Below are 12,249 nucleotides of genomic sequence, written 5' to 3'. Positions count from 1 at the left end.
CCAGGAAATCCTCCTCCACCGCAGTGCTACCAGTTTGGTTAGCCCAGTCAATATGCAGATTAAAGTCGCCCATGATAACTGCTGTACCTTTATTGCACGCATCCGTAATTTCTTGTTTGATGCTGTCCCCATCCTCATTACTACTGTTTGGTGGTCTGTACACAACACCCATTAGCGTTTTCTGCCCTTTGGTATTCTGTAGCTCCACCCATACAGATTCCACATCATCCAAACTAATGTCCTTCCTTACTATTGTATTAATTTTCTCTTTAACCAGTAACGCCACCCCACACCTCCTTTTCCTTTCTGTCTATCCTTCCTAAATGTTGAATACCCCTGGATGTTGAGTTCCCAGCCATGTCTCCGTGATGCCAATTACATCATATCCGTTAACTGCTATCTGCGCAGTTAATTCATCCACCTTATTCTGAATACTCCTCACATTGAGGCACAGAGCTTTCAGGCTTGTCTTTTATGTTCCTTGATAAATTCATTTCATAGTTCCTCTTAGCTTTCCTAATTGCTTTTTTAAACTTCTTTCCTAATCTTTTCGTATTCTCCCTTATCATGCACTCCACTGCTGTTTATGTACATAATGTTTGCCTGTTTTCTTTCCCTCAATTGTTCCCTTACGGCTTTATTCATCAATAGCGTCGCATTAGTGTTTAGTTGTTCTTTCCTTTTAGCGGAATATATTGTTCCTGCACGCTGTTGAACACCGTTTTAAATGTTTCCCATTGCTGTTCTACATAGTTTTTTGCCAATATTGTTGCCCATTTTAATTTCCCAAGTTCTATTCTCAGCCCCACAAAATCAGCTTTTCTCTACTCTATTACCCTGGGTTTCATCATATTTATATCTTTCTCAATCATCTTAAAGGATATTATATTATGATCACTATTGCCTAGATGTTCCCCTACTTTTACTTACCTTATCTGCTCTGGTTCATTCCCCATTACTAGATCCAATGGGTGAATCCTCCTTTGTTAGGCTTTTTACATATTGGGTTAGAAGGGAGTCCTGTACACATTGTAGGAACTCCATTCGCTTATCCCCTTCACCGATCTCTTCATTCCAATTAATATCGGGATAATTGAAATCCCCCATGATTATTATTCTATGTTTTTTAACTCATTTATAATTTCCCTAATTTGTCTGCATATTTCTTCCTCCTCCTCCCTTCCACTATTAGTTGGTCTGCAGACTACATCGATCAGTGTGATTGATCCTTTATTATCTTTTATCTCTATCCACATGGATTCTATTTTCGACTTGCTGATAGCTGCGTCACTTTTTTCTACTGCCATTATGTTATCCATAATAAGTACAGCTACTCCACCTCCCGCTTTTCCAGCTCTATTTTTTCTAAATATGGTACATCCTGCAATATTTAATTCCCAGTCCTGATTTTTCTTTAACCATGTCTCAGTAATCCCTACTATGTCTGGTTCCTTGCAACACATGATTGCCTCCAGCTCCCCTGTTTTATTGTGGACACTGTGTGCATTGCTGTAAAGACATATTATCTAATTTTTAATAGGATTTCCTCTCACTTTATGTTTAACCATATTTTTAAGACTCCTGTTCTGAAACTATTTATTCCCTTGCCATCAATGCCCTCCCTTACTTTATTCTTTCCTATGCTCTCTTTTCCTGTTTTGTTTATATTTTAGCTGGTTACATTTCATGTAGATCCCTCTCCCATCTTACTGTGAGATTAGTGTATGATATATAGTGACTATTAAAACTCTCAATACTTTACAAAAAGTTTGCAGACGACACTAAAATTGGCTGTGTGGTTGATAATGAAGAGGAAAGTCATGGGCTGCAGGAGGATATCAATCTACTGGTCAGGTGGGCAGAGCAGTGGCAAATGGAATTTAATTCAGAGAAGTGTGAGGTGATGTACTTTGGGAGGGCTAATAAGGAAAGGGTATACACATTAAGCGGTAGGCCACTTAATAGTGTAGATGAACAAAGGGACCTTGGAGTGCTTGTCCACTGATCCCTGAAAGTAGCAGGCCAGGTGGATAAGGCGGTTAAGGAGGCATACGGAATGCTTGCCTTTATTGGCCGAGGCATAGAATACAAGAGCAGGGAGGTTATGCTTAAATTGTATAATACTTTGGTTAGGCCACAGCTGGAGTACCTTGTGCAATTCTGGTCGCCATATTATAGGAACAACGTGATTGCACTAGAGAGGGTGCAGAGGAGATTTACTAGGCTGCTGCCTGGAATGGAGAATCTTAGTTATGAGGACAGATTGGATAGACTGGGTTTGTTCTCATTAGAACAGAGGAGGTTGAGAGGAGACCTCATTGAGAAAATATTGAGAGGCCTGGACATAGTGGATAGTAAGGGCCTATTTCCATTGGTGGAGGGGTCTATTACGAGGGGGCATAGTTTTAAGGTGGTTGGTGGAAGATTTAGAGGGGATTTGAGGGGGAGCTTCTTTATGCAGAGGGTTGTGGGGATCTGGAATTCACTGTCTGGAAGAGTGGTGGATGCAGAAACTCTCACCACTTTTAAGAGATGATTGGATAGGCACTTAAAGTGTAGTAACCTGGACGGTGCAGATATAATGGTATGTGCTGCAGGGAATAGAATACGGCCAGGGTGATCTCCTGGACTAGTTTTGATCACCTGGATGGGTCGGAGAGGAATTTCCCCAGATTTTTTTCCCCTAATTTGGCCTGTGTTTTTATCTGTTTTTTTCCTCTCTCAGGAGATCACATGGCTCAGGTTGGGGTGAAGTGTAGAATGTTTCAGTACAAGGGGTGTCGCAGTTGTGTGAGGCGGACTGGTTTGGGCTGGATGCTCTTTGCCTTTCCGCCATTGTTCATAGGTTATATGTAACCTTTAGGGCTGCTGACCAAGGGCCGTGTGGCTCTTTGTCAGCCACCGTAGACACGATGGGCCGAAATGGCCTCCTTCTGCGCTGTAAATTTCTATGTTTCTATGAGGGTAATGCAATTGATGTGATATACATGGACTTCCAAAAGGTGTTTGATAAATTGCCACATAATAGGCTTGCCAGAAAAGTTGAAGCCCATGGAATAAAAGGGACAGAGGCAGCATGGATATGAAATTGGCTAAGTGATAGGAAACAGGGTAATGGTGAACAGTTGTTTTTCGGACTGGAGGAAGGTATACAATGGTGTTCCCCAGGGCTTGGTACTAGGGCCACTGCTTTTCTTGATGTATATTAATGACTTAGACTTGGGTGTACAGGGCACAATCTCAAAATTTGCAGATGACACAAAACTTGGAAGTATAGTGAACAGTGAGGAGGATAGTGATAGACTTGAGGAAGACATCGACAGGCTGGTGGAATGGGCGGACATATGGCAGAGCGAAGTGATACATTTTGGTGGGAAGAATGAGGAGAGGCAATATAAACTAAAGGGTACAATTCTAAAGGGGGTGCATGAACAGGGTATATGTGCACAAATCATTGAAGGTGACTGGGCAGGTCAAGAAAGTGGTTAAAAAGCATATGGGATCTTGGGCTTCATAAATAGAGGCATAGGCTGTGAACTTGGTGGAGCTAGGTTCTGTCCAAATGCCGCCCAAAGTATTGCTGAGATCCTAACGGTACTCTGAGCAAGAGTTTCGTGGAAAAGTCCTGGAAAGACCGCCCGGTGACAAAAAAGCGACTTACGTCCTGAATCTGGGCGGTAGCGGGTGGAAGCTCCCAATCTTGGCGGCAAATGCAATCCTCGGCAAAGTACCGACGAGGATTGAGTCGGGCCCAGGGAGGAGGAACATATAAAATTTAAATTTTTCAAAAAAAATACAGGAAAACCTTCACCTAAATTGCTGGGAAAAAAATAAAGAAAAGAAGTTTGCTAACCTTTTATTGCAGGTCTTTTTACTTACCATTGAGGATGGGCCCGCCTCCACAGGGCGGGCCTTCCCCCTGCTACAGCGGACTCCCGCCCGGACCAAACTGGCAGCTCGGCGGGCGGGAGGACACTTACGCGCATTGCACGGCAGCGGACGTCAGCAGGCAGTTCCCAACAGTCTTCTCTCCCCGCTAGTGGGAGGCCTCCGCCAAACTTGCTCATAGGGGAGACCGCCCAGAAAACTCGGCGGCAGCGGGCGGTAAGTCATAGAGTACAACATCAAGGAAGTTATGACGAACCTTTATAAAACACTGATTTGGCCTCAATTGGAATATTGTGTCCAATTCTGAGCACCGCACTTTAGGAAGGATGTGAAGGCCTTAGAGAATGTGCAGAAAAGATTTACAAGAATGCTTTCAAGGATGAGAGACTTCAGTTATGTTGATAGGAGAATAACCCCAGCTTCTCCAGTCTAACAGCACAGAAGGTTGAGAGGAGATTTGATAGAGGTTTTCAATATCATGAGGGGTCCAGACAGAGTAGATAGAGAGAAACTGTTCCCATTGGCGGAAGGGTCAAGAACCAGAGGACATAGATTTAAGGCGATTGGCAGAAGAACCAAAGGCGAGATAAGAAAAACTTTTTTACGCAGTGAGTGGTGAGGATCTGGAATGCACTGCCTGAAAGGGGGTGGTGGCAGATTCAATTGTGGCTTTCAAAATGGAATTGGATAAGTACCTGAAGGGAAAAGACTTGCAGGGCTACGGGGAAAGGGTGGGAGGAGTGGGACTAGCTGAAGTTCTCTTGCAGAGAGCTGGCATGGGCTAGACGGGCTGAATGGCCTCCTTCTGAGCTATAACCATTCTATAATTCTATCTGTTACACACCATAATAATCACCACTCTTCAGAAGTCAGTAGGCTTGCGATCTCCCTGGCTTTGCTGGTCGCAGCCCGGTAATACTTAAAGGTTTTAAATTTCCCACCGCAACAGCGATACCTTCTCTCCCTGTAACATCAGCGGCTGCCACAACAGAAACCTCTGAATCGGTGATATCACCTCTCAACCTGCCAGTACACACAACCCTCCTGCTTAGTGATGTCACTGCGGAGAACTGGGAACCATCAGGAGTCAGGGGAGAGAGTCTTGGGAATGGGAGTCAGGTGAAAGGAGCTCGGGAGATGAGAGTGAGAATGGGAAATGGGGGAGCAGAGGAGACTGGGGAACGGAAGTCAGAGAGTGGGGTTGGGGGAGATAGCGAGACAGGGGTGAGAGTTGGGGGATGAATTCGTGTGGGGTGGCGGGGGAGACTGGGGAATGGAGTGGGTGGATGTGTGACTCAGCATTTTCTGCAGAGTCAGGAGCAGCAGCAGCAATGTGGTGAGTAGGAGTGGTGCGGAGAGAAAAGCAGGATGTAAAGGAGTAGCTGAAACCCAGGGACTTTATTGTGGGTAAATGCTGTAAGATTGCTTCCACTGGTGGGCAAATGGGGAACAAGGTCACGGAGACTCAGGAGTCTCACTGGAAGATCCAAGGGAGAAGGAAGGTCCTTGAACTGAGGGTTTTTAGACCATGAGATCCTTCACCACAAGTGGCTATTGAGGTAGAGTAGAATATTATTTAAGGAAATGGAATAAATAATTGAAATTAAGGAATGGGGATCCTGGAGAGAGCTCCAGCACTGGCTGTGTGGCCGAATGGCCTCCTTCTGTACTGTAATTTTTATAATTCTATGAAAACTCTCCTTTATTGAGACTGAGCACAGGGAGTGGTTTAGAAATGTTGGTGCTGAGGTGAGATTAGGATGGTCTGCCCTGTGAGAAGCGCCCCAACCACTGAGCCCGCGGCCCATTGCGGAATCTCTGTTTTTCGGTCAGATAGGTCTGTGCCAACTGGTTTTGACATGTGAAGTCCAAGTACAGATTGGCTCTAACTGAGGTGCCCAGTTCAGAGATGTCGCCATCACACAGGACCTGAATTCAAGGAGATAGGTATAGAGATCAGCCTATTAAAAGTAGCAGCAACCGGCAAGCCTGACTTGTTCCTGATCCTCCCGCTTTGGGCAGGAGTCCTGCGGAATGGATGATTGGTCTCCCGTGCGATGCTGCTGGAAATTCAGGAGAAACGGTCCTTGTACGCATGGTTCACGCATGTGCAGAAGCTGGCAGCTATGGCTTGAAACCACACTATGCTATCTGTGCCCTACTGTCTCACTGCTATTCGGAAACACCGTTTCATTGTCAGTTGTAAGGATGGCGGTGGCAAGGCCAATGAGAATCGTCTGGAAAGTCCGTGAGAACTCCATCAGGTAGACATGAAAGATCCCATGGCACTATTTCGAAGAGCAGATGAGTTATCCCCGGTGTCCTGGACAATATTTAGCACTCAATTAACATTGCTAAAACAGATTATATCTGGCCATTATCACATTGCTGTTTGTGGGAGCTTGCTGTGTGCAAATTGGCTGCTGCGATTCCCACATTACAACAGTGACTACACTCCAAAAGTACTGCATTGGCTGTAAAGCATTTTGAGATGCCCGGTGGTCATGAAAGGCGCCACAGGAATGCAAGTCTTTCTTTTCATCCTGAGAGAGCAACTGGAGGAGGGGGAGAGAGAGAACAACACGATCTGAGGAGGGAGGAAAAGAGAGAGAACAACACAATTTGGGGAGGGAGGGAAAGAGAGAGAGAGAACACGACGATCTGGGGAGGGAGAGAGAGAGAACAACACGATCTGGGGAGGGAGGGAGAGAGAGAACAACAGGATTTGGGGAGGGAGGGAGAGAGAACAACACGATCTGGGGAGGGAGGGAGAGGTAGAGAGAGAGTGAAACAAACTGAGGAGAGGGGGAAAGGGGGAACACAGTCTGAAGGAAGGAGAGCAACACAAACTGGGGGAGGGAGGGAGATAGAGAGCAACACTGGGGGGAGTAGGGTTCCCAACCCTCCTGGAATGATGGTGAGTTTCCTGCAATCGAGGGGTCCGATCCCAAGCCTTGCGTGCAGCAACCTGGGAGATCAGCGATTTAAATTTCCCATGACAGTGCACCCACATAAACAACAGACACTTATATATGAACATAAGAAATAGGAGCAGGAGTAGGCCATACGGCTCCTCGAGCCTGCTCCGCCATTCGATAAGATCATGGCTGATCTGATCATGGACTCAGCTCCACTTCCCTGCCCACTCCCCATAACCCCTTATCCTCTTATTGTTTAAGAAACTGTCTATATCTGTCTTAAATTTATTCAATGACTCAGCTTCCACAGCTCTCTGAGGCAACGAATTCCACAGATTTACAACCCCGAGAGAAGAAATTTCTCCTCATCTCTGTTTTAAATGGGCATCCCCTTATTCTAAGATCGTGCCCTCTAGTTCTAGTCTCCCCCATCAGTGGAAACATCCTCTCTGCATCCACCTTGTCAAGCCCCCTCATAATCTTATACGTTTTGATAAGATCACCTCTCATTCTTCTGAATTCCAATGAGTAGAGGCCCAACCCACTCAACCTTTCCTTATAAGTCAACCTCCTCATCCCCGGAATCAACCTAGTGAACCTTCTCTGAACTGCCTCCAAAGCAAGTATATCCTTTCATAAATATGGAAACCAAAACTGCACGCAGTATTCCAGGTGTGGTCTCACCAATACCCTGTATAACTGTAGCAAGACTTCCCTGCTTTTATACTCCATCCCATTTGCAATAAAGGCCAAGATGCCATTGGCCTTCCTGATCACGTGCTGTACCTGCATACTATCCTTTTGAGTTTCATGCACAAGTACTCCCAGGTCCCGCTGTACTGCAGCACTTTGCAATCTTTCTCCATTTTAATAATAACTTGCTCTTTGATTTTTCTCTGCCAAAGTGCATGACCTCACACTTTCTGACATTATACTCCATCTGCCAAATTTTTGCCACTCACTTAGCCTGTCTATGTCCTTTTGCAGATTTTTTGTGTCCTCCTCACATATTGCTTTTCCTCCCATCTTTGTATCGTCAGCAAACTTGGCTACGTTACACTCAGTCCCTTCTTCCAAGTCGTTAATATAGATTGTAAATAGTCGGGGTCCCAGCACTGATCCCTGCAGCACCCCAATAGCCAACCAGAGAATGAACCATTTATCCCGACTCTCTGTTCTCTATTAGTTAGCCATGCTAATATATTACCCCCAACCCCGTGAACTTTTATCTTGTGCAGTAACCTTTTATATGGCACCTTGTCAAATGTCTTCTGGAAATCCAAATACACCACATCCACTGGGGGTTCCCTTTTATCCACCCTGTTCGTTACATCCTCAAAGAAATCCAGCAAATTTATCAAATCTGACTTCCCCATCATAAATCCATGTGAGGTACAGTGAATAATTATTAACTGTTGGTCTGGTGTCGGAAGTCGGAATGAGGTGAAATTGCATTAATTTTAAACAATTATTTCCTGGCCTTTTACATGGAGCACGCCACCATTAGCTGCTCAGTGCTCGCACCCACAGAGAGCAGCGATCAACAGGGGCAGAATCAGGAATCAAGGGGAGGGCTCCGGAATTGGGTGGGAGGGAAGTCAAATCAATGGGGTGGGGCTTGAAGTAGGGGGGGGGGGTTCTTAAATTACAGGGTTGTTCGAGAGTTGGAGGGAAGAAAGGGAAATGGGGGTTCAGGGAGAGATGGAGATTGGGGAATGGGGGTTTGGGAGAGTGAGAATGGGAATGGAGGCTGGGGGAGTGAGGGAGAGTTAGAGACTGGGGAATGTGGGTTTGGGGAGATAGAGAATGGGAGCTGGGGGAGTGAGGGAGAGTTAGAGACTGGGGAATGTGGGTTTGGGGAGATAGAGAATGGGGGCTGGGAGAGTGAGGGAGAGATGGAGACTGGGGCGTAAGGGAGAGATGGAGATTGGGGAATACGGGCTTGGTGAGAGAAAATGGGGGAGCAAGGGAGAGATGGAGACTGAAGAATGTGGGGTTGGTGAAAGAAAATGGGGGAGTGAGGGGGAGATGGAGACTGGGGAATGGGGGTTTGGGGAGAGAGAGAGAGAGAGAGAATGGGGGCTGGGGGACTGAGGGGGAGATGGAGACTGAGGAATGGGGGTTTGGGGAGAGCAAACGGGGGCTCGGGGAGAGGGGGAGAATGGGGCTGGGAAAGATGGATACTGGGGACCGAGGGCACTGAAAAGAGATGGAGACCGGGAAATGGGTGTTCAGAGAGAAATGGAGACTGGGGGATGGGTGGCTCGGGAGAAATGGTGAATAGGGAATAGGGGCTCGTAATCAGGTGTCACATGATCAGATGTCACATTGTCAGATGATCAACCCTTGACAGCCATCGGCCTGACCGAACCTTGTGTAGTGCAGAGGAATTTGAGTTGTTGCAAGGTGAATATCAACTGCTTATATGATCACTCTTAGTTACAGGTAGGATATTGGAGCATTATCAGCGAGTTTACTATATTGCAGTTGGTTACGAAGGTATTCTGAGTGTTGCCAGTATTACCATTATTTATCAGTGCTCACAGCTGCTTTCTCAGTTCCCTCTAGGAAATGTTTTGGTGGGAGTACTTGAGAGACTATTTTTTTTTACAGTTTGGAGGTGTTAACACAGAGCGCATCAGGATGGATGGCGTCATGGCTGCTTTAGACAATCAGCATCCACAGCAGTAAGGACGCACTGTGGAGGGAGCTGCGGACGGACAACAGAGGGATTGAGTTCGCAGGAGGCACTACCCATGTAACAGGGTGTACAGACAGAGGTTCAGTTTCCTAGTCCTCTCGGAGGAGCAGTGCATCTGCAGGCTGAGGTTGTGGCATCAGATGGTGGCAGACGTCTGCAGTCTCCCAGAAGACCTGTCGCCTGCTGGACCTGGAGGCCATGCATTACCAGTGGCTGTGACAGTCACCACCATCCTAAGCTTATTTGCTTTTGGTTCCTTCCAGGGTGCTACAGGAGACATAATCGCGGGTCTCCCAGTCGGCTGCACAGAAACGGCTGAGGCAGGTAACGGATGGATTCTTTCTGCCAGGACTCGGAGGTATGCAAACTTTCTCTGTGATGACAATCGCCAGAATGAGTGGGCTCTTGTGAACTCTATTCCTCTGTTGCTGCCCTGTGTGTCCACCAGCAGCCCCCACCATCGAGCTGGCTGCTAGGCAACAAAGGATACCCACTTCTAACCTGGCTGGTGACACGTGTGAGGAAACCCACCAATGAATACCAAGAGCGCTACAATGCCAGCCATATGACAACCAGCTGCGTCACCAAGCAAGCCACCGTCATGCTCAAGGTGGGCTTTAAGTGCCTGGACAGGTCTGGAGGCGCCCTTCAGTACTCGCCAGCGAGGGTCTCGAGGATAAATCGCGGTGTGCTGTGTTCTGCACAACGTAGCGCTGTTGTACAAATTAAGGTGGAGGGGGGACAAGCTGCTCAGACTCTTCACCTGATGACTATTGCAATGGAGAGGACAAGGAAGAAGATGGGACCTCTAACGCCAGACCAACCAATCACATTGCTGCTCGAGAAGCCAGGGATGTCCGAATAGCTTGAATGTTCTGTTAGGCCCTCAGACTGTGCCGACGTAACTATCCCATCCCCCGCACTGACACAAAGCAGACCTGTAACTAACCATCCACCGATTATACATGCACCAATTGGACTCAATCAATTCATGTCTTCACATTCATCACCAAGCAATGGAAAATCCAAGTTGCCATTCGGCAAACAAGAATGGTGAGCACGGGAGAAGTGGTCTAAAATAATACATTTTGTGTGTTGTCTTCTGGCTACAATTCTACACATTTTTGGTGCTTTCCATAGTTATTATTTAAAATTAATTCCAGGGATGTGGGCATCACTGCCAAAGCCGACAGTTATTGCCCATTCCTAATTGCCCACGAGAAGGTGATCTTGAGCCGCCGCCTTGAACTGCTGCAGTCTGTGTGGTGAAGGTACTCCCACAGGGATGTTAGGTAGGTAGTTCCGGGATTTTGACCCAGTGGCAATGAAGGAACAGCGATAGTCAGGATGGTGTGTAACTTGGAGGGGAACTTGCAGGTAATGATGTCAGGAGTGATGTGCTCAAGCATGCTTGACAAGACAGAGTGTGGAGCGGGCGTCTTTATAGGGTGTAGATGAATCTGCAACTGTGCTCACTTTTCCTGACCTGGTTAGGTCATTAAACTATTTCCTACACTGGATCCAGGTATGGGGCACTATACTCCTGCTGCTGATCTCCTCAGCCACCTCTAACCACACCTTCTTGGTCACAGCAGCAGGTTTCCTCTTGGCATTGCTTGAGTAGAATCATCATAGGCGGTCCCTTGAAACGAGAATGACTTGCTTCCAAACCAAAAAAAAGGATGAGTTCATAGGTGTTTCTAAGGAAGAACCCGAACTACATCCTCAAGGGTGGAAGATGCCTGTGCGTGGATTTTTTTAACGTATGGTGACCGTTGCACACTAGCCACCACACGGGCTTGACAGAGCTAGGTCTTGGTCCAGTGGCAATGATTAACCAAGACAACTGGAGACCTGTTCTACCTCCTTCCTCACTCTCACTGCACCCAACATTACATCAAGTGAAGTCTCATTTAAGCAAGTTTGCTCTGTCTCTAACCCATGCTGTGCTGATTTAGGTACACTTCCTGTTGATACTCAATCCTGAATGAGGAAAGTTCCCCATTGCCCAGCATCAGTTTCCCTCATCTGGATCAAAATAAACTCTTTCCTCCTCCACCCCAAAAAGAAAAGAATGTTTTTTAATGCAATAATTGCTACATTAACAATAAATGCAGGAATGTTTATGGTAAAACCTACCATGATTCACAGTTCTGAGTGCTTGGTACAATCTGGCCTGGCTCATAGTGCTTCCCATTAATATGACAGGGACAGTGGCCCAGTTCAACACACTGCATTCTTTCCTCATCCAAAAATGGCTTATCAGCAGGACAGTCTGGGTAGCAGCCTATGGGATGTGACAATGGTATTAGATTACTCTTCACTCTCTAACAGCAGTCAGCTTCTCATCAGTGAACTCTTGATAAGTGAATAGCTCAAACTTGTAGAGTAAAGTTAGCTCTGTCTCGAAGCCATGTCATCATGATTTAGGAACACTTCCCGTTGATCTTGACCAGATTTATAGCCACAGAGTAATTTAGCTGTAGCTTAAGGTTCAATGGACACCCTACATCTAACCCTATTAATTGTAGGTGTAACCTGCTGTGTAGCTTATGTTTTTTAACCATTCTCGGGTTGTGGGCATTACTGGAAATTCTGCCATTTATTGCCTATCCCTAGCTACCCTTGAGAATATGGTGGTGGGCCTTCTTCTTGAACTGCTGCAGTTCATGTTGTGAAGATGCTCTCACAATGCTGTAAGGTAGGGAGTTGCAGGATTTTGACCCAGCGACACTTAAGAAA

General features: G+C 46.4%; 1 protein-coding gene across 9 annotated transcripts in view; it reads right to left on the bottom strand.

Moving 5' to 3' along the window:
- LOC139279954 (mucin-2-like) overlaps window positions 1-12,249 on the bottom strand; it is a 242,283-nt gene that overhangs the window by 11,094 nt on the left and 218,940 nt on the right. For all 9 annotated transcript variants that reach the window (XM_070899303.1, XM_070899305.1, XM_070899304.1 and 6 more), the window contains one exon: window positions 11,647-11,794. In XM_070899303.1, coding sequence (XP_070755404.1) covers window positions 11,647-11,794 — 148 coding nt within the window. The remainder of the gene's footprint in view (window positions 1-11,646; window positions 11,795-12,249) is intronic.

This window comes from Pristiophorus japonicus, chromosome 14 (genome assembly GCF_044704955.1).
Source record: "Pristiophorus japonicus isolate sPriJap1 chromosome 14, sPriJap1.hap1, whole genome shotgun sequence".
Classification (NCBI taxonomy): Eukaryota; Metazoa; Chordata; class Chondrichthyes; family Pristiophoridae; genus Pristiophorus; species Pristiophorus japonicus.
This window is presented reverse-complemented; position numbering and strand designations above follow the sequence as displayed.